The following is a 21,890-nucleotide window of genomic DNA, read 5'->3' as shown; positions in this document are numbered from 1 at the left end:
CAGGCCTGTTCGGGCACGTCAGGTGTCTGGCATCCCTGGACCCACACAGCAGCCTGCGAGGTTGGTGCAGGCGGGAAACCAGGCACAGAGAGGCTGTGCGTTTGCCCACAGCTGCCCAGCCTGGGAGAGGGTTTGAACTGCCGAGGCAGCTCCGGGGCAAAGCCCCTGCCCTTGGGTCAAGGTGGAGGAGGCCTCAATTTACCTTGCTGCCCTGGGTCCTGCAGAAGGCAGAGGGCAGAGGGCAGGAGCTGCTTATTCTGGGTTCTGGGCCCCTGGCTTAGTAAGACGTGAGTCACCGAGTTCAGCCAACCACAGCTCGCGTCAGCTCTCGGGAGGAGGCTGCTGAATGCTGATTCCCAGGGCCACACTCACCCTACACCTCTTGGTTGGGAGCTCCGGAGCCAGCACTTCTATGGAGTCCACACTGGGGTCTGAGGATGGTAGATACAGGCCGGGCCCCGGGTGGGGCTGCCCCTGGAGAAAACAGCAAATGCCTTGGGCGGAACCCCTAGAAACCCATAAAGTGTGGGGTGGAGTTTATAGGACAGAGAAATAAATATTGACTCAGGGAACAACCCAGGAAGGCTTCCTGGTGGAGTTGGAGGTTGGGTGGGACCTTAACAGTTGAGTTTAGTGGGCAGAGTTGAAGGAGGACATCCAGGTGGAGGGCACTGCCCAGGCAAAGCCTCGGCGGCTGGAAAGGGTGACCCTACACTGGAGTAATCAGGTCTTGGGAGCACATGAGGGAGACGGTGTAGGGAGTGAAGCCTAGTGGTGAGGCCATATCTTGAAAGGCCCTGAAGGGCAGGCTAATCGTCCAGGTTTCCAGCCGCACTGGACATCAGTCACCTGCGGGAGTTCATTCATTCATTTATGAAATACATACACATTGTGTCCCTACTCGAAAGCCAGACATAGTTCTTGAAACTGAGGGGACAGCGGACAAACTGACAGACAAGATCTCTGCCCTGGTGGGATGAAAGTGTTGTCCAGGGAGAGAGACTGAAATGAAAGGAACAGGGAAGTAAAATGATGGCCGATTACTCTGGGTGCTTAAATGGAAATTGCTCAGTGGGTGTGACAGAGAGGGCCTGGGTGTCAGGGAGGGGGCCTCTCTGAAGAGGGGACCCTCTAAGACCTGGAAGATGAGCCAGCCAGAAGAGACAGAGAAAGGAAGCCAGAAGGAGTGTGTGTGCAAAGTCCCTGAGGCAGGAGGATTGCAGTAAATTCGAGGCTGGTGAGGTTGGGGCTAGGGAGGGAGATAGGAGGACGTCAGGAGATGAAGCCAAGGGGCGGGCAGGGCCAGGTCTGTCCTCCGCCCCAGGTTGGGAGGGATTCTGAGCAGTGAGCTCACCACAGAGGGTTTTCAGCAGAGAAGAGTCTGATGAGATTTACATGAAATGCAGATTCCGGGGCCCCACCCAGACCTGCTGGCCGGAATTCGCGTAGGTGGGGGGCTGGGAGGCTATCTGCGCAGACACATGGACTTTGCTGGACCATAAGATGTCATGTGGTAGGAGGGGATGGTGAGCGGGAGACAGACAGAGACACGGAGACAGAGAGAGGAAATCAGACAGAAGGATGCAGAGAGAGACGGGCAGAGAGAGACAAGAGCTCTTAGGGCTCTAGGCGCGCATAGGATATGATACCTACGAGAATGGGGGTCAGAGAGGGCTGGGAAGGGGCCAGAGCAGGTGGGGCCCCTGCAGGAGCTGAACACAAAGGCACCCGAAGGTCACTTTGAGGACACACACCTCTGGGCGGACGGGATAGATGGGCAGGGTTGTCACCCTTGCTCTGCAGAAGAACTGCCCAACTTGGGGGTGGCGGGTCCACAGAGATGAGGTGGGGATCTTAGGGTCTGAGCTCTGGACCTCAGGAACCAGTCCTCACCCTAGGCGTCCCAGCTTAGTTGAGGCAGAGAAGTGGATCCCATGACCCCCTGTCTCACTGCCCAGTTAATTCCAAACTTGGGCTCATTTTGCAGAAAAAAGATCGGGGGTGCCACCTGGTGGCCAGGGCCGTGGCCATGGCCCGCGTCAGGGCCCACAGTGTCTGGGGGGCCCAGGAGTCTCTATGACAGATGTTTATAGTTACGCAATTAATGCACGTGCCCTGCAGATAAAGTCGAAGACCCAGACAAAGTCGAAAGAAACTGACCACCTGGGATTTCAGCCAGAGAGAGCCTTTCTTCACGTGTACACTGACTTCCTTCAATCTCTTTTCCATGCATCCAGACATTTTTTAACCCAAAAAGTGCATCACACCCCACACAGAGCTCTGGGACCTGCTGGGATTGTCCCTATGCACTGCTAGATGCTGGATGTCTTTCCGTGTCACTGAAGGTTCCTTCACAACATAACTTGAGCAGTTGCACACGCCCTCTGGGTGTGGCCAGGGGGTGACTCAGGCTGGCTGAGCACTGTAGGTTGGATTTATTGGAGCAAAGTGAGTTTTCCAGAGTTTTTTGGTTTTGTCGTTGCTTCCCTTGAGGAAGATTGAAATTTCAAAGGCCTCGGCTCTGTGATGAGAAGGGGGTTTTGACAAATCCACATTCAGATACAAACCTCATGGCTCTGGGGACCAGGCCCACCCAGCTTCCCAGCGGCGCTCCGAGTTACCTCATGACCCACCCCAGGCTCCTCGCAGAGTTGGAGGGTCCTGACGCACAATGGGACCGGTCTGGACCAGTCAGACCTGGATTTGATCTTGCTTTCCTGGGCCTCAGTTTCCTCATCTGTGCAGTGGGCATAATCCCAGTTTGTCCATTTCATAGAGCTGTTGTGAGGGTTAAACAGCCTTCGTCTGTGTGGAGGGACAGTTCCTAGGCCTGTGTTCAAATGTAGATTCACGGGCTGTGGGTCGGGCAAACTCTGGAACGGCCTGGCCTGTTCTCTTCCGCTGCAGAGGAGTCAGATACCTCCTAGGAGGGGCCTGAATGACAGATGTCATTAAGTCACAGCAGGCTAGACCCACTGTTTGCTGCCACTGTGGCCATGGCCTTGTGGGGAACCGTGAGCACAGGGATGACAGCAGCCGCTCCACGGACGTCCACGGAATGCTTGCTGCGTGCTAGGCGCTGCCACGGATTCTCTGTTAACCTCCCGCTTGGCAGATGGGGAACCGAGGCTCAGGGAGACTGCACAACAGTTCCAGGGCCAAGCCCCTGGTAAGAGTCTGAGCCCTGACGGGGCCCAGGCCTGGCTGCCCCTCTCTGGGCAGGAGGAGGTGATGCTGCCCAGTGGCCCCGAGGTGTGTTGTGTGTGTGTGTGTGTGTGTGTGTGTGATGTGAGTGATGTGTGTGTGAGTGATGTGTTTGTGATGTGTGTGTGTGATGTGTGTGTGTGTGAGTGTGACGTGTGTGTGTGAGTGATGTGTGTGTGTGACGTGTGTGTGTGACGTGTGTGTGAGTGATGTGTGTGTGAGTGATGTGTGTGTGTGTGATGTGTGTGTGAGTGATGTGTGTGTGAGTGATGTGTGTGTGTGTGATGTGTGTATGTGATGTGTGTGTGTGAGTGATGTGTGTGTGAGTGATGTGTGTGTGTGTGATGTGTGTGTGTGATGTATATGTGTGTGTGATGTGTGTGTGATGTATACGTTTGTGTGTGATGTGTGTGTGATGTGTGTGTGTGATGTATATGTGTGTGTGATGTGTGTGTGTTTGTGATGTGTGTGTGTGATGTGTGTGTGATGTATACGTTTGTGTGTGATGTGTGTGTGTGATGTGTGTGTGTGATGTGTGTGTGATGTATATGTGTGTGTGTGATGTGTGTGTGTGATGTGTGTGTGTGTGTGATGTGTATGTGTGTGATGTGAATGATGTGTGTGTGACGTGCGTGTGATGTGTGTGTGTGTGATGTGTATGTGTGCGATGTGAATGATGTGTGTGTGACGTGTGTGTGTGATGTGTGTGATGTGAATGATGTGTGTGTGACGTGTGTGTGTGTGATGTGTGTGTGATGTGTATGTGTGTGTGATGTGTATGCGTGTGATGTGTGTGTGTGATGTGTATGTGTGTGTGTGATGTGTATGTGTGTGATGTGAATGATGTGTGTGTGACGTGTGTGTGACGTGTGTGTGTGTGATGTGTGTGTGAGTGATGTGTGTGTGTGATGTGTGTGTGTGTGTGTGTGTGTGTGTGTGTGTGTGATTTGTATGTGTGTGTGTGTGATGGTGGGAGGGGGCTGCCCTGTCAGGAGGTCCCCCCTCTGCCCTGGGCACTGAGCTGTGTGTGCACTGCGGGGTCAGGCTGCTGAGGTCACAGCCCAGAGGGTGAAGCCGCTGCCTGCTGGGCCTGAGCAGGGCTCACTAGGGGCGGTTCAGCTTCTGACCATCCTATCCAAACTGATGTCAGATTAAAACTAGGGAGTCAGAGGGGGAAGATGGGGTCTGGGGGGGGCAACATGGCAGGGGGGCGGCCTTTGAGACGTGGGCAGCTCGGGAGGCCGTGTGGCGAAGGGCACAGTTACCAACAGCACTGACACAGGGACTCCTGGTTCCTATGAGCCAGACACTGATTTCATCCTGCAAACCGTCTTGAGGGGGAGGAACTACGATTATCCCATTTTACACGTGTGGAAACTGAGGCACAGGCGGACTAGGTATCTGCCCAAGGTCACACAGCAGGAAATGGTGGGACTGAACTTCGAACTGGGGTGGCCCTGAGCTTGTTCTCTTCAGCCCTACACTGTCGCAGAGACCCGGGGGCATCCACCTGCGTGGCGGGCCTGCGTGAAGACAGGGGGCCTGACTGCGCTCAGATGGGGTCCTGTTCCACTCACCAACGGGGGCCCCCAACCCCATACGCCCTCCCAGACCAAGGCATTGCCCAAACATGATGTGGGCCTTCCACGCACGAAGGTTTTCTTTTACATCCAAAGGGGTTATCTTATCCCGCTTTGTCCCCTGGATTCAACCCTGGCTGTGTGACCTTCGGCAAGTAGCTTAACCTCTGTGTGCCTCAGTATTTTCACCATGTGAAATGGGTTGAGAATCCCTTTCTTCACAGGCTGGATGGAAGGATGAAGTGACTTAGTACAAGTGGGAGTTCCACAAACATCAGGGCTCAGGGCTGCAATGCTACAGGCAAGGTCCCTGGGACCCCTGCAGGAGCTGGTCTGGGGTCTTCCGGGGGCGGGTCCCAGCTTACAGGGGTGTTCCTCTTGAGGGAAGAAAATCAGCTCTTGTGGGCACTGGGTTTCTGACTTTGGGGTGCTGGCATCCGTGGGAAGGGAGGGCAGTGCAGGGACTTGACCTGGGGCCTGTGGACAGGCTTAGGGTGCAGTGAAGAGCCCCAGAACCCTAGGGGAAATGCCGTAGGTCTGGCCACTTTGCTGGGAGGGAATGGTCCCATCCTGCCTGGCCCCAGACTGGGACCCTGGAAGTTCACAAGCCCTGCCTGGTGAGGGGCTATATCCAGCCAGCAGGTGGCGCTCGGACCAAAGCCGTGACAGGCTGAGCCCCGAATCCTCCACTGCAGGCTCTCAGGCTGAGGTCAGCTGGGACCTGGGACCAGGGACCTGGCTGCGACCTGGCTTGGGGCTCCTCTCCCCACAGACGCTCTCCTGCCACAGAGACCAGCCAGAAAGTGGTGCTGGGTGGGGGGTTTCTGGGGTCCCAGCTACGGCTGTGGTCCATTGGTGTCCTGGGTGTGTCCACCTGGAGCCAGGCAGGGACATCTCAGCCCCCAAGGGGCTCCTTGGGATCATGGAGGAGCTTTAAAAAATACCGCTGCCCAGGCCCCTCTCCCAGAGACTGTCATCAATCGACCTGGGCTGGACCGGGACTCAGCATTTGTTAGACGCTCTGAGGGCTGAGAATCACCGTGCAAGACACCCTTTCATCCTCCCGAGGAACTCCATGGGGAGGGTGCTGTCCTTATCTCTGCCCATCTCACAGAGGAAGAAACTGAGGGACTTACCTGAGGTTACGCTCAGGTTACACCTAGGGCTGCAATGCTAAGCCCCACTCATTCTTTTATCTCCAGGATATTAATAATAATAACATCACCGATGCAGGCTTTCTCAACCTGGCACTGCTGACATCGGGGTCCTGACAATTCTTTGCTGTGGGGCGGTGCTGCCTAGCGGAGGGGGAGGCGGGATACAGTCCCACCCCCACCCCACAATGATGTCCAAGCCCTGATCCCCAGAAGCTATGAGTATGTCACCTTACATAGTGAACCAGGCTTTGTGGATGTGATTACGGATTTGAGGGGAGATTATCCTAGATTGGCGGGGTAGGCAGAGAGTCATCACAAGGGTTCTTAGAAGAGGGAGGAAAGAGGAGCGGGTGGAGGGGAGATTGGAAGATGTGATTCTGCTCAATCTGGGGACAGAGGAAGGGGCCACGAGCTGGGAAATCAGGCGCCTCTGGAAGCTGGAAAATGCAAGGGAGCAATTCTCCACTGAACCTCCCGAGGAACCAGCTCTGCCCACACCTTGATTTTAGCCTGTTGAGGCCGTGTGGGACTTCCGACCTCCAGGACTGGAAGATGCTAAGTTTAGGTTGTTTTAAACCACTCATGGGCAGCAATTTGTTACAGCAGCAACAGGAGACTTCTCCCCCTGCCCCCTGACAACCAAGTCTCCAGACATGCCACTTGTCCCCAGGATGGGAGGATGTGGGTAGAATGGGCCCCAGTGGGGAACCACTGAACTACTTATTCTTTACTGAGTTCTTCCCACGTGTGGTCCAGCCTTCGGAGGCCCCCATACCGTCTAGCACTCTCGCACACCTGAGCTGTGTGCCCTTAATCGCCTCCCTGGCCCGTTCTGCAGATGCAAAGGCTGAGGCTCAGAGCCTTTAAATGGGCAGTGAGGGATGGGGGTCACACAGATAGGAGAGTGAAACGGATTCCCCTCTAGGATCTCGCAGCCTCCGTCCCAGACTCTGCGTCCCTGCACCCTCATGCCTCCCACCAGTGGGAGGAGCTGGGCCTGCCGCCCTGAGGCGATGCCAGGCCTTTCGGGGGCTCTGCAGCCCAGGTAAGGGGCAGCCCGGCCCTCACGCCCACTGTCTGACACCACTGATCTCTGGGCTTTGCGGCCTTTTCCCAGCTGGGCCGCTTCTCCAGCAGCTGGTGGAGACTCAGCTGAAGGAGGCAAAGGCCATAGGGTCTCAGGTTGGGGTGGGAAAGAGAATGTGCGAGTGGGTCAAAACACGTGGGCCAGGCAGTGAGAGCCAGGATGCCTTCACCTCCCCCACCATGGAGGTGAGCACATTTGACTCCACTTTAGTCAATCAGAGCACTCCATTCTCCCTGATTGGTTCAAGGATCAGCATGTGATCCATGCTCAGCCAATCAGAATCCTCCCTGGGACATTCTACCTCTTGTGTTTGGCTTGAAGAATTCTCTTTCTGCTGGGGTTGCTAAGCTGACAGGCTGTAAGTCTTGGGTGGCTGGCAGCCATCTGGAGAGAGTCTCTCAGAGAGATGGAGAGAAAAGGCCTGAAAATAATGCTTGAGCCCCTGGATCCAGCCATTCCTGAAGCTAGTTATCTCTTGATTTCCCAGTTGCTTGAGTAAATAGATTCCCCTTTTAGATTTCTGTCATTTGCAGCCCAAATGCTCCTGGATTTCTCCCTAGACTCTTTTTCTTGCTCTAAGCCTCTAATCTTGGCTGTCTGCTAAAGCCCCACAGGTGAGGAGTCCTGTCTAAGCTTACTCTGAGAGGAGTAGAGAAGCGGGGATAAGAAAATAGAATTGCAGGGTGTGGAGAAAAGGGAACCCTCTTGCACTGTTGGTGGGAATGTAAATTGGTACAGCCACTATGGAGAACAGGATGGAGGTTCCTTAAGAAACTAAAAATAGAGCTACCATATGATCCAGCAAACCCACTCCTGGGTATATACCTGGAGAAAACCATAATTCAAAAAGATACATGCACCCCAATGTTCAATGCAGCACTATTTACAATAGCCAGGTCATGGAAGCAACCTAAATGCCCATCGACAGACGAACGGATAAAGAAGATGTGGTACATATATACAATGGAATATTACTCAGCCATTTAAAAAAAAACTGAAATAACGCCATTTACAGCAACATGGATGGATCTAGAGATTGTCATAGAGTGAAGTAAGTCAGACAGAGAAAGACAAATATATGATATTGCTTATATGTGGAATCTTAAAAAAGGGTACAAATGAACTTATCTACAAAACAGAAATAGAGTTACAGATGTAGAAAACAAACTTGTGGTTACCAGGGAGTAAGAGGGGGGAATGGATAAATTGGGAGATTGGGATTGACATATACACACTACTATATATAAAATACATAACTAGTAAGGACCTACTGTACAGCACAGGGAACTCTACTCAATATTCTTTAATGGCCTATATGGGAAAAGAATCTAAAAAAGAGTGGAGATATATATGTATATATATAAACTGATTCATTTTGCTGTATACCTGAAACTAACACAACATTGTAAATCAACTATACTCCAATAAAAATTTTTTCAACAAGAAAAAGAAAATAGAATTGCATTTGTGAGCAGGTCATGGTGGCTTTGGAAAATCACTTCCAACTCATGTAGCAAATTCCTCCTCCCCCATCCCCACCCTGACCCCATCCAACTCCAGGGGTGGCAAGTTCTGTGTGCACAGGTATCATTGCAGAAAGGGGGGACGGTGGATGAGCTAGTGAGAGCAAAATATTGGGGGGTGGATGGACCTAATCATTCTTTGCTTTTAATGTAGCTAGTTAATTTCCTTCCTGAAGAGACCAGCTTTGACCTTCACCTCCAGCCCCTATTAACTGCCAGCAATGCTTTGTCAGCGTGTTTATGACAAATTAATTATACAGAGAGGGGAAATCTCACAGGAAAATTGAATGTTCTGGCTTGGGCTGCAGGTGGGAGCTGAGGCTGAGTTCTGAGATGCATTTTGATGGCCCACTGATACGGGCCTGGTTAACCACAGACCTCGGGCAAACTTCGAGGCAAGCAGTTAGTTTTCAGCTCACCCCAGAGGGCAGACAATGCCAGAAGCAAGGACTCAAACCTGATTTCAAGCCCCTTACACCGTGTGGCATGTCTGTGACCTGGATATCCCAGGCAGGAGGGATTTGGGGGCCCCAGGTCACGGTGGTGGCCGAGATAACTTTGCTCCCTGTAGGCTGGGCCATTCCAGCCCATTGGACAAAACCCTTCCTTCCCTGTAATGAACCCAACTTCCTTGTTGCATGGACTTGCCCAGTTCCTCCTGGAATATTTGCGCAGGTGGAGCCGTGCTTGTCCAGAGCTCAGCATCAAGTCCAAACTCCTCTCCAGCCAAACTCCCACTTGCATTTTCTTTGCATTGGGCTTTCTAGCAACACCCAAACTGCTGTGCTGCTATAAGTCCTCTTGTTCTGACCATCATGGCTTTGGCCAGGCCGAGCCCCTGCCTAGAACACCATTCCCAGTCCAACCTCCTCCCTCTGCCAGATGTTGAAGAATGAGCTCTAGAGCTTTCTCCTTCCCCGGGGAGCCTCCTGGGCCCTCCGGACAGTGTCTGCGTTGCTGTTCTGCACTCCTTCAATTCCCCGTGATCGTTCCTGCTCAGGACTCACTGCCCATGTCCCAGGCCGCCTCTCCCGCTGACTGTGAACTGCTCCCCGAGGGCAGGGCTTGGTCTTCCTCTCTCTGTAGCCCGAGGGCATGGTACTCAGGAGGTGGTCAGTGGAGGGGCCGGTCCAGCGTACACTGGAGGTTCAAGAGTGAAAAGACAGGGTCTCTGTGCCTAGTGAATTCACTGGCCAGTGCTTGGGGAGATACAGCCGACTTCTGAGGTTCTTACCTGTCTGGTGGCATCCCTTTTCTGGCAACTTTAGAGAGTGGTCCATCCCTAGCCCTCAAGGCCGAGGTAGGAAGGTTCTAGAAAGGTCAGGTGGTAAAGTGGTCAGGTGGCCAAGATGGGCCTTGGGGAAGTCAGGTCTTGAGTGAAGGGCAGAGAATGGGTGGCCCTGATGGACGGCGGGCCCGGGAAGGTGACCCCCTGGCAGGCTGCCCCTGCCACCAGCTGCCCTGCCCTTGCCCCACGCCGGGCCCAGCCCAAATGCGGATGCACGCTGGCCACGTGTCAGGAGGCGAGAAGGTCAAAAACGACACTGAAGGCAGCAGAGAGCTCACTGGCTCCCAGGCCCTTCCTGCGCGAGTCCGCCTGCAGGCTGCTTGCTCTGAGTCCCACCCTCCGGGGACACTGGTTCTGTGGCTCTGTCGCTCAGCAGGTGTCTTCTGCGCTTCTGGGACCCCGGCTCTTTGAGCGTCATAGCCGCTAGCTCTTCTGAGATGAGCGTCTCAACGTTGATGGGGGCAGCCTGACTGCCGCCGGGAGGGACCTCGCTTCTGGATCGTGCAGCTCCGGAGGGAGGGTCTAGGGAAGAGATGGGGCCCCAGGAACACGTGAGCCGCCTCCCCTCGAATTACCGAATAGCCAAGGCGATTTGCTTCACCGGGACTGAGGCTGCTGACCCGGACACAGGCTTCCCCGGTGGGTGACCTTGTGTCCCCATCTCCGAGGCCCCGTCCTTTCTCCCCTGGACCGTTGCTCCCGCTTCCTCAGCCCCCTTTGCTTTCCCCCGATGGTGTTCAGCCAGACTTTTAAATCGTGCCCCACATCAAGTTGCCCCTGCTTGAACCCTCCAGGCCTCGCCAGGTCACTTCAGATAAGATCCGGACCTTTCTTCTGGGCTTCCTGGCACAGAGAGACCTGGCCTTGCCCACCGGATCTATTCCCTTCCTCTCCCTAGGCTCGTGTGTGTGATTCTGGATGTCACCCTTCTTCCCCACCGTGGGGCCTTTGCACTAGCTGTTCCCTCCACTGGCAATGCTGTTCCCACATCTGTGCTTGGCCGGCTCCTCCTTCCCCACAGGCCTGGGCTTAGATGTCACCTCCTCTTGGAGCTTCTCTGACGGCCTGGCTAAGGCAGCTCCTCCCCGTCACGGCATTGCCCACCCACCGCCCCAGGTTTTATAGATTTTTGTAGTGTTGGTCTTAAAAGCCTCGAAAGGCTTGGTTTGTGACTGTCTCTAGTGCCTACTGGACTCTGGCCCCTGTGAGCGGGGAGTATTTGTCTGTCTGTGCTCTTAGCTGTATCTCCGGGGGACGGAGCGTTTGAGGGAGGGAGTGGGGCCTGAGTGGGTGCATGAATGAATGAACGACTTCTCCCTAATAATTAAACGGGGAAGAAGCGTAAGGTGGCTACAGCATTATTTGGGGGGAAGAATCAGTGAAGTGGGTGACTAAGAATCGAGGAGGGATCATGTCCCAGAAGTTTCCAGGGAGGCCCAGCTTCACGGGCATGTGGCCTGGGCAGTCACACAGGCCCGTTCAGAGGGGCCTGTGCTCAGTTTACTGCTCTGCTGTCTTTGTCTTGAAATTCTTTCTAAGTTTTGAACAAGGAGCCTTGCTTTTTCTGGTTGCACTGGGCACCACAAGACATGTCACCGGTCCGGTTCAGGTGTCCCAGCAGTGAGGGGAACGCATCCAGTCCTCACCACAACTCGGGAGCCACAGGCTAATCTAATCACCCTCATTTTACAGACGGGGAAACAGAGGCTCCAAGCTGAGTGATGGGTTAGGTGGACCCCACACGTTCTACCCTAGAGCCCCCGCTCCTGCTACGACCCTCTCCTGTCTCCCAGACTCCAGAAATGGGAGGCTCGTGACTGTTGGATAAATGAATGAATGAGAGAGGGAAAGAGGACGCACAGGGGTGTCCCAGGCTCACCTGCGCTCCCTCCTGGCTCACTAGCCCTCGCGACTCCTCCGGGATGAGCCGCCCCTGGGTTGATGGTCATCTTGTTGTTGTTGCCTACGGTGGTGTCCTCCAGGAAGCACGAGCGAATGTGGACTCTCTGGGCCATGCCCCCTTCGGAGTGAGGTCCTGGTTCGGGGATTTGAATTTCGATGGAAGCTTCCGGGCCGGTACCCAGGACAGAGACTGCAGGTCAGCCAAAGAGAGAGATGCCGGGGGGGCGGGTGGGGAGGTGGACGGTGAGAGCAGCTGGACGGTGGGCCTGACCCCGAGCCTGGTTCTCAGGTCCTCCATGGCTGACTGTCCTCCTGGAACCTCCCCTCAGTGGCCCACGCCGTGCTCTGTCGCCGGCGGACACGTGGCCTCACGCGGCATCTCTGCACATGCCTTTCACCTGCTGGGGCCTCCGGCTCCCTCGGCCCCTGGCTCTGCCACCTTGGGTCCCCCTCCTCCTGCAGCCCAGCCCAGCTGACCTGGTCCTCTGTGCCTCCCCTGGGACTCAACCCCGCCCCCCCCTGCTACCTCCTGCTCCCCGTCTCTCTGCTGCCTGCTTCCTGGCAGCTCTGGAATACCCTCTCCATCTTTGGTTAGAATCTTCATGTGGCCCCCTTCCAGCCCGGTCCCCAGCCCCAGCTGTCTCGCTCCTGCCTCTCCTGGCCAAGCGTCAGAAAAGAGCTGTCCACGCTCCGCCTCCCCTCCTTCCACTTCTGTCCCCTCAAGTCACCACTGACCCCTTGTTGCTGGACCCTGCAGCCCTCCCTTGACCTCACCGGCCTCGCCTCTTCTGGAAACCCGTCCCCTGGCGTCCCTGGTTCTCCTCCTCTCTCTCAGGCCTCTCTGCTGTGCTCCTACCCGCCAGCCTGTCTCTCGATGACCGGTGCCAGGGAGGACGCGGCCTGGGCGCTCTGGTCACTGGTGACAGCGCCTAGGTGGCTCCCTAGATGCCTGTCCAGTTCCAGCCCAGCCATCTCCTTTGTTCCCGCTTCAGCTGGCCCAGGAAATGATCCCTGCCCATTGTACAGATGAGGAAACTGAGGTTTCCTGAGGGGGGTAGTAGGGAATGGGAACCCACGTGCTAACTCTAAAAGAGCCCCCTGCTCTACAGCCGCCTGGCAGAAGGGAAAGAATTTCCCGTCATGCCTCTCTCCCCACAAAGATTGGCTCAAGTTCCATCTAGCGAGGAGCCGAATGCAGTGGGGTGGGGGTGGGATGGCAGCCTGTTCTCCAGTTACCTGGGGGGCTGCCACAGGCGCTGTGGGCAGGGCCCTTGGCTGGGCTGCCGTGAAGACTCATCTCGTTGCCGTGTCCCATCTGTACATGTCTGAGCACAGACTTCTCCATCCGGATGTCCTGGGGCCCCCAGGATCCAGCCAGGGGACCCTGAGTTGAGGGATCAGTGGGTGCCATTGGAGGGAGGTAGAGGGGAGCCGTGGAGCCTGGCAGGGGACACAGAAACGTGACCCTTGACCCCCACCCTCTGACCCCCCATCCCCCACCCCACACACACATTAAGTCATGGCCGGACAGAGGAGACAGGCTTCTGGATTCTTTCTGGACACCATCAGACGGGGAGTGATTACTTCAGGGTCTGTATTGGAGAGCAGGTGGGCTGGCAGAACAGTTAGCCTGGGGTTCCGGGGTTTTTACCACTGGTGCCTGGGGTGTCACTGGGGCATTGAAAACTCAGGCAATGAACACATCCTCTGCTTCCTAGCTGTTCTCAATCCTCTGGGCCCATCAGGAGAAAGTCTCCTTTGGGGTTCACTTGCTGTTGACATGGAGCCCTCAGAGCTTCTGACATTGTTTTATTTTCTCAGCATTTATTTTTATGGTAACCTTAGTAGTTTTCAAGGTAATGTTGTAAAAGTTTACTTTAAAATGAATTTGAGTCGAATAAAAAGTAAACCATTTAACAACATGGAGTAAATAATCAGCCATGGGCGTGGCCAAAATTAGGGAGGTGGAGCTCAGAGGACCCAAAGCTGGGGAAAGGTTGATCTAGATTCTAGAATAAAGTTCCTCATTTCACAGTTGGGAAAACTGAGGCCTGGAGCAGGGAAGGGCTCTCTCGAGGTCACAGGGAGCGCTCCCCCTTTGGGGTCAGTGCTCTCACTCTCATGTCCCATGCTGGACTGATGGGTGGCCCTGTCTCCTCTCCCCGCAGTGCCCACCACGGAGCAGGCACCCATTTGCTTACTGTATTTCACCAAAGCTCGGATGCACCCGTACGATGCATCCCAGTTTCTGAGATGTTAACACATGGGGAAAACTAGTGTCTCGGGACAAACAGAATGCTACAACGACCCCTTGTGACATCCTAGTGAGGAAGAGTGAATTGAGTTGTTTCTTGTGGGAAAATATTGGGTCCCAATGAAAATGAGGCAAAAGATGTCGGCAGGAAGGGAAAGCAGGAGAGGCTTGATCCAGGCACAAGGAGGGACATCCTTATTCCTGAGAAAGCCAGAAAGGACCTTGGAGATCTGAAAGCTGCCCTTTCTCCCTGGAAGGTTGAATGCCCCCCACTCCCTGCCCCCACCCAGATGCAGCAGATTCCCCGACAGGTCCCTTCTCCTGGACATTTCAGAGGACTCACCATTTTCCCCAGAGGCCATTTTTCTCACTATGACATTCCCGTGTCCAATCTGGATGCCTTTGGAGTTCTCAATGGAAATGTGGCTGCTTGGTCCATTCTGACTGATCATGTTGATTGGATTTTGCTGGTAAATAACTGGGGTGGACTGATTTCTAGAACCTTCTGCAAAATAACATTCCACTCAATCCCTTTGTATCCCTCTAGGAGTCAGAAGTTCCAAATACTAGTTGGCAGCATCAAAATCCCCCGGGGAGCTGGTTAAAACACAGATTCCCAGGGGCCCACCCTGGGGTTCTGAGTCAGTAGGTCCAAGGTGGGCTCCAGGAAGTGGAGTGTTTACCAAACACTGCAGGTATCACAGACGAGCCTTGCTTGGACTTTGTCCCGCAGGCCACCCTACCCCTGTGTCCTCTGCCACCCTGGGAGGATGGCAGGTGCCTTGCTGCTTGCCCACCCTCTGTATCTCTCACTGCGAGGAACCCACAGCCCTAACCATTGCTTCCAGGGTCCTCTCTTCCTTTAGGGAAGGATGCAAGGCAGCCGTCCATAGGCTGTTTCTGGCCATGGGATAAGCTTTGCTTGACTCACAAGGCATTTTTAAGAATTTGGATTTGTCACCAGTGTTTAACATCCAGCCTAGGATGCTGAGACCCCCCCCCCTTGGGTACCATAAGCAGGGGTGTCAGCCCCACGTGGGCTCCACACACGGGGCCACATTCCCACCTTCATGAGCCCTTGGCTCTTGTGCCTTTGTGAGTCCCTACATCCATAAAAAATATTTAAAATTACATTTTATGACTGCGTTGGGATAAAGAAAAATATAGTCTCGGCTAGAGTCATTATTAGTTATTCATTGTTACTATAATACTCATTTTTTCTTCTGATTTTAAGAGAAACTAGAGCATTTTTGTGACCCCCTAAAAGCACCGTGGGCTCTAGGCCCGGTACCTGCTGCATGTAATGGATAAGTCGGTTCTGGGACTCTACCCTGTGGGTATCTGAGCCCAGCCTGGCCTACTCCTTCAGCAGCCTTAAAACTCCAAGTTGGGCAAAGTGCTTACAGAAGACTGTTAGCAAACTCAGGCTGAGACCAGCGCCCCAGGACTGATACAGTCAGGGGTGGGCCACACCTCTAGGAAGCCCTCCCTGGTTACTCCTGCCAGCATGCCCCTCTCTCCTGGGACCCTCTTCCAGGGACGGGTCAGCAAGACCACAGCAAGCTTCTGACGAGGTGGGGCAGGCAAAGAGCTTAGCGGGAGCCCAGCAAGGACCAGGTGTTGGGTGTTATTCTTTCTCTTCACAGCTCTGCCCTCTGCCCCGTCCAGGTGTGGGCAGCAGGTAAAAGGCCTACCTGGTTGATAAATAGCCCAAGAGTTTGATTTCTGGTCTAAGTCCAGGAGGTGCTTGTTCCTCATTGCGTACAAGTCTGGGTTGACTTCCTTCGCTGTCTTCATTCCCAGGGCCTGGGCAATGATCAGGGCTCTATGGGGCCCATGGGCTTCCAGAAACCGGAAGATCTCTTCCTCTGGGAGGCAGGACAGCAAGTGGTTAAGGAGGACCCCGGAGGCTGAATCTGCTCCCCTGCTTACCAGCTGTGTGACCTGGGACAGACGCAGCCTCTGTGCCCATTTTCCTCATCTGTAAAATGGGCATAATTATAATGGACCACAGAGGTTGTTCTGGGGGTTGGGGATGTTCGTCAAGGGCTCTGAACAGTGTCTGGCACATGCTAGGTGCACAGTAATTGCCAACTACCCATCAAATGGTTTCTCAGTCACTTAGCTTCTTTCACCGAAAGACAGAGTCTTGACTCCGAACACTTTGTGGGGACCTGTTAGTGGGTGGGCATGGCCCCTGAACACTTGTAACTTCTCGAGTGGCCAAGGAGAGTTTGGGGTCAGAGGGAACAGGGGCTGAAAGGAAACGAGATACTTACGCCGCTGACTGAGCTCAGGGCCAGGCTTCCGGGGAACTGCAACTGCATCTTCCTGGGGCCTCTCTGCTGGGAAGAAAGACGGTCAGGGGTCAGCGGAGCGGGAGTGGGGATGGGGACCCTACCGGACAGAGGTGGGCTGCTCTGTAGAAGGCCCTAGCGCATGGACGCTCCAAACTCGGATTCTACAGTTAAAGGAACTTAGCTTCAAAGCCCGCCCCGCCCCCTTCCAGCTGTGTGGCTTGGGGTTGGGGGGAAGACCATCTACTCCCTCTGGGGTTGTGTGCGGGCTAGGGGACCCCCGGGCACCGCACCAGAACTAGAAAAGCGGATCTCGTATGATGCTACGGCTCTTCTATTATTATCATATCGTTACTGCCGTCATCATCATTATTAATGTTTTGCTGAGCACCTACTACGTGCTGGCACTAGCCTCAGCCCTCTGCATCAAATCCTCTCGCAACCCTACAAAGCAGCCCTACTGTGACCTCCGTTGGCCAGAAAAAGAAATCAAGATGCAGTGAGGGTACATCATGTGTCCCCGAGGGCAGAGCCTGTATTTGAACCCAGGCCCAAATCCGGGCTAGGCTGTTGCCAGGACTGCTCGTGCTGGGTCCAACACCCGCCCCCTCCAACTGCCCCTGTCCCGGGATGGCAGCTTACCCAGCTCTGCGGGAACCACTTCTTTGGCTCCACCATCGGCCAAGCACCACGTCGCGGGGCCTAGGAGCAGGACTCCCTTTGACTCATTCTTCATCTTGTGGAGGACCTGGCTGAGCTTCTTCTTGGGCACCTGGCATTTCTTCACCAGCTGGGCTGTCTTCACGGGGGAGCCAGAGTCCCTCAGCACCTCCAAAATCCTCTGCTCAAGGTCTGGGGGAGGGAGACAGGGGCAGAGACAGAACTGAGTCCCCCAACTACCCAGCCTCGGCTGGCGGCCCCCCAGGAGAGGGATCCAGGGCAGAGGCAGGGACAGAGGTCTGAGCAGACATCCACCAGCATCTCTGTTCAGGGAGGGGCACATGGGCTGCTCAGAAATGACCTTGGCTGGACAGCCTGGAGGGCAGAGGCGGCGCCAGGCCTTCCGAGCGTCCCCCCCACCCCCGAGTGAGCACCGGAGGGCAGGTGGGGGCACTCAGCTCTCAGGCGTCCTCCGAGAGAGGGGAGTGGAGGCGGCAGGATGCTGGAGGCGGGGGCAGAGCACAGGAAGGAGGGGAGGGGGGAGGGGGGAGGGGGGAGGCCCACCCCGGTGTTCTCCGTCCCCCATCCTCCTCCTCCCGGTGGCATCTGCCCCTCCTCTTGGGCTCACAATCCACTTGGGCGATGTCACTATTCATCCCCACCACAAACCCAACAGCCGTTCAGAAACGGATCTTTCACCCTGATGCCCAATCCCGGAGTCCTAGCAACACTGTCCCTGGCTGTCTCGGATCCTCTCTTCTCCTTTCGCTGCCTCTACCTCCTATTCCTTGTCACCACCATCTCCCGGATGACAGCAACGCCACCAACTCCTGGTTCTGCCAGCCTCGTCTTCACCCACCCTCAGCTTCCCTTCAAGGGCCAACCTGTCTGCATTCCCTTCAGACGCACTCACCCCTGGGCCTTTGCACATGCTCTTCCCTCTGTTAGGAGCACTATTCCCTCCCTCCACCCGTCCAACGGATACTCCACCTCAGGTTTTGTTCAGACTCCATCGTTGGGAGGCTGTCCTGGATGCCCTGAGCGGGTGGGGTGCTGGTTGTGTGTGGGTCCCCTGAAGAGTGTCCCCAAGGATCCCCTGCTGTGATTGCCAGGTTCACTGTAGTGGTTCAGTGTCTAGCATGGGGCCGGGCACACAGTAGGGTCTCAGGAAATAGCATTTGAATGAAGGAGTGACTGAGTGCAAAAGTGAGTGTACCCTACTGGGTAGGTGTTTGCCCAGATGACCTGGGCAAGGGATGAGTAGCTCCTGCGGGGCCTGTTTCCCCACCTGAGTTAATGGTCCTAAGCAGGATGCCTCGAGCCTCAACGAGGAACTTTCCAAACGGCCCCTACTCCTCCCAGACAGGCTCCCATAAACCCAACCCAGCTGCCCTGCGGGGAGTGAGAGAACTGGTCAGACACAGGGCCTGCAGCGCCACGAGCTGGGGAGAGGAAATGCCTGTCCTGAGAACCCTGAGGGAAATGCAAAGCAGGGCCCTTCTTGGAAAGACCTAGGTCCCCTTCCAGGGCAGCAACCCAATCCTTTACCTTCTGGGTTTTTCCTGGATTCCTAGTGGGGGAAGGGACAACCCATTTGCCAACTCTGCGCTGGGCACCGTGGCCTTGCCCTTGTGGTCGGAATGTTTGCATCCTTCTGGGCGCAGGTGATGTGCAATTAGAACACGTGGGGTCACCCACCCCTTCACCCACCAAACTACCCCTCAACCGGGATACCCGTCCAACCCACTGTGGCTTTGCCTAGTTTTAAAAAGAGTTTTGATTCTTAAAAAACCTGCCCCTGGGTGAGCCTCTTCCCCCTCCTCCAGTGCCCTGACCCCAAAGGGGAAATGGGGTCCGTGCAGTGAAGGCGGGGCTGGCGTCACCTGCTGAGTCTTCAGGCTGGTGAACTGGAAGTTGTGAAACGGATGAGGTGTAAGTGACACGTCGGTTAAAAGGAGAATCTGCCGGGGGGCAAGTTAAACTCAGTTACCGAGTGCCCCCGACATGTCTCCTTGGGGAAGTACAACAGGAGCTTGGGAACCAGCCTGGGGTCCCGGGTCACACCCAGTCGGCACCCCTCCCTAGCACACCCTATTTTCCTGGTTTTGAGCCCCAGCTCTGCCACCTACTAGCTATGTGACCTCCCTGGGCCTCAGTTTCTCCATCTGTGAAATGGTGGTAATAGCAGCTACTTCAGAGATAGTGGTGAGGATTAAATAGCTAACAATCACAAAACAAAGACAAACAAAAAGCGTCCCAGCCCACAACCCTCATGCTTTCAGTGGGGACCCTAGAAAAGAGCACTGCTCAATAACAGTTAACTTGCATCATGTGTTTCCAGGAATAAAGTGCTATCCGAGGAAAGAATGCAACAGGAGGAAAACCACATACATGCACTTGCCCCTCCTAGCAGACAACTTCTGTTCTTCCTCAAAATGAGCGTGAAGATGGGTGTTAAGGCCCCAGGCTCAGCCGTGGTCCCCTGAGTCATTTCCCCTGCAAGCCTCAGTGATCTCACACGTAAGATGGAAACCTCATCGGGCTTGCCCCTGTGAGTTATTGCAAAATGCACACAAAGTATGTTGCAAGATGCCTGGGCAGAGCAAGGCTCTGAACCTGATGCGATGCCCTCTCTCCCTCTTTCTTACTACTGTTGTGCTTTCAGATACTGTCCTCTCGTGGCTGTAATCTGGACCAAGAAAAGGAACCAGAAAAAAGGTGCAAGTCCCACCCGGGCACTCCCACTGTTCCTTAGAAGGAAGAACGTACCTGCGTCTCCTGGGTTGGCAGGGGCCTCAGCCATGCTGGCAGCAGCTGCTGGGAGCCCAGGGGACTTGAGGGCAGCGGCAGGCTCCCCGACCCCGTGGCCTGGAGAAGGTGGGCCCGGTCGAGGCTGGGTATGCTTTTGTGGTCCTGGCGGTGCTTCTGGCAGCTGTGGAGAGATTCCAGCTTCACCCAGCCAGCTGTCAGCTGTGCACACACCCCAGAAACAGATGTCTAGTCAGCTCAAGCTGATCAGATTCTGGAGAAAAAGAAAATGAAACTTCTGTGTGTGGCTTTTGAAGGAAACAAAATCGAAAACGGAATTGACAAGCAAGACACAGTTAGGCCTCCAACTAGATGTTAGTAAGGAGCAGCTGAGCTGGGCAAGACCAGAGCTTCCTCTGGGGCCAGGGGACTTCCCACCGCTGCCCACCCTGAGCCCCACACTCAGGCCAAGACACCTGGGTGGGTGGATGGGTGGGTGCCTGCGTTTGTGCATATCAAAACAACAACCCTCTTTAATGAGTACTTACTATGTGCTTTCCAATCTCGTGTGCCCCTGAATCATCTACAGGGTAGGGGCCAGTACTGGCCTCTTTTCTTAGGAAACTGAAGCTTGGGTCAGTGAGGCCACTTGTCCAAGGCCACAGAGATGCTTGGGTTCTAACTCGGCCCCACCATTTACTGTCTGTGGCGCCTTGAGCAAGTTATTTAACCTATTTATGCCTCAGTTTTCTCGTCTGTGAAATGGGCTAATAAAGTAGCAACCTCAGGAGGTGGTGGTGAGGACTAAAAGGGTTAATTCATGCCTTCTACAGTCATGAACACAGCTGGACACCCACTTACCTATTTCTGGAAGAAGGATGTATCGCTTTTGTAAATTCTCAAAGGGGCCATTGACACCCCCCCCCCCCCCGCCCCAAGCAGTTCAGAGCCACTGTTCTGGTCCAGGTAACAGAACGGGAAGCTGAGGCCTACAGAGGTGAACGGCTTTGTGTGAGGCAGCCCAGAGGGTCAAGAACTCAGCCCTGGAAACCCCTGGGCCTGGGGTCCCAGCTGCAGAAGTTGGGGAGGGGGTGCCAGGCCCAGGCTCCCAGGGGGACCCCATCCCTAGCATTTCTGCAAAGGGAGGAGCTCAGGAACAAGTATAGCCATGGAAAGGGCCCTGGAGACTTAACTCAAAGCTGTCCTTGCAGAGCAAGCAGGAAAAATCCTGATGCCCCATCCACACGCAGACCACTTAAATCCCAATCTCGGTAGGCAGGGCCGAGAGTCCCAGGTGATTTCATTCCAACCAAATGTGGAGTGTTGGACAACTCGATAAAAGCAGGAAGCCACGATGATGCTTTTGTTCCTTTTTAAATGTAAAACCAAAGAAACGTGTACCTCTATGTAAACTGACAGTCTTAATTTTAAATACGAAGTAATTTGGGGTGTTGGGGGAGATTGTGGGGCGCCCTCCGGGCTCTTGCTGAGCCCCTGCGGGAGGAAGGGAGGCGCCGTGCCTGGACTAGCCACGAGGTGGCGCCCGCTCACCAGCCTGCGTCCCGGCTTCCCTCGTCCGGTCCCTCTGATTTAAGGGGCCTCTCACCCGTCCCCTACCCTAGAAAAACCCCAACTCCATCTGGCTGTACCCCAGCGTCTCCCCATTCCCCATGCCTCTCCTACACAGGCTCCTTGGCTCCTTCCCTGCGTGCTGCTGACCTCTTAGTATGGACACCCCGACCTAGGCCTTGACTTGGGTGCCTGGTGGGCTTGCAGGTCCGGCTGAGGAACTCAAGCTTGATCTGAGGGTCAGCTTTGCTTCTGGCCCGTGTCTGTCTGGACATGTTTGGATGGCCCTTTCCGGTGCCCCTGTGTCCCCATCATCCCCTCCCTAGCTGTGTGTCACTACCTCCCTGAGCCTTGGTTTCGTTAATTATAAAACAAAGATAATAGATAAGAAAAAGCATGTTTATCTGCCCTTTAGTTGGTGTTCACAAAATTTGCGTCATTTAGAAAATGTGATGTGATGGGTCTCCATAACTCCATAATATAACTTTTAGACATTAGGGGGAAAAAAAAAAAAAGCAAGAGAGAAAGAGAAAGAAAAAACAATTTAATGTGGGTGGGCTCCATCTTCCATAGCATTCTGTGGCACATTTGGAATTCATGGAAGTCATGAACCTGCTGTGA

The 21,890-nt window shown here is 54.6% G+C and overlaps 1 protein-coding gene across 1 annotated transcript; it reads right to left on the bottom strand.

Moving 5' to 3' along the window:
- Positions 1-10,113: 10,113 nt before the first annotated feature.
- ZBP1 (Z-DNA binding protein 1) lies at positions 10,114-19,825 on the bottom strand. The gene is made up of 8 exons (XM_068524150.1): positions 19,722-19,825; positions 16,935-17,144; positions 16,275-16,340; positions 15,690-15,863; positions 14,339-14,500; positions 12,978-13,181; positions 11,719-11,931; positions 10,114-10,361 (listed from the first exon to the last, which is right to left on the bottom strand). Exons 1-8 carry the CDS (start codon positions 19,753-19,755, stop codon positions 10,114-10,116), a joined length of 1,311 nt encoding a protein of 436 aa, XP_068380251.1. The 5' UTR covers positions 19,756-19,825.
- Between the last annotated feature and the right edge of the window lie 2,065 nt (positions 19,826-21,890).

This window comes from Eschrichtius robustus, chromosome 16 (genome assembly GCF_028021215.1).
Source record: "Eschrichtius robustus isolate mEscRob2 chromosome 16, mEscRob2.pri, whole genome shotgun sequence".
NCBI classification, from domain to species: domain Eukaryota; kingdom Metazoa; phylum Chordata; class Mammalia; order Artiodactyla; family Eschrichtiidae; genus Eschrichtius; species Eschrichtius robustus.
The sequence above is the reverse complement of the archived record's forward strand: the minus strand, read 5'-3'. Positions and strand labels throughout refer to the sequence as shown.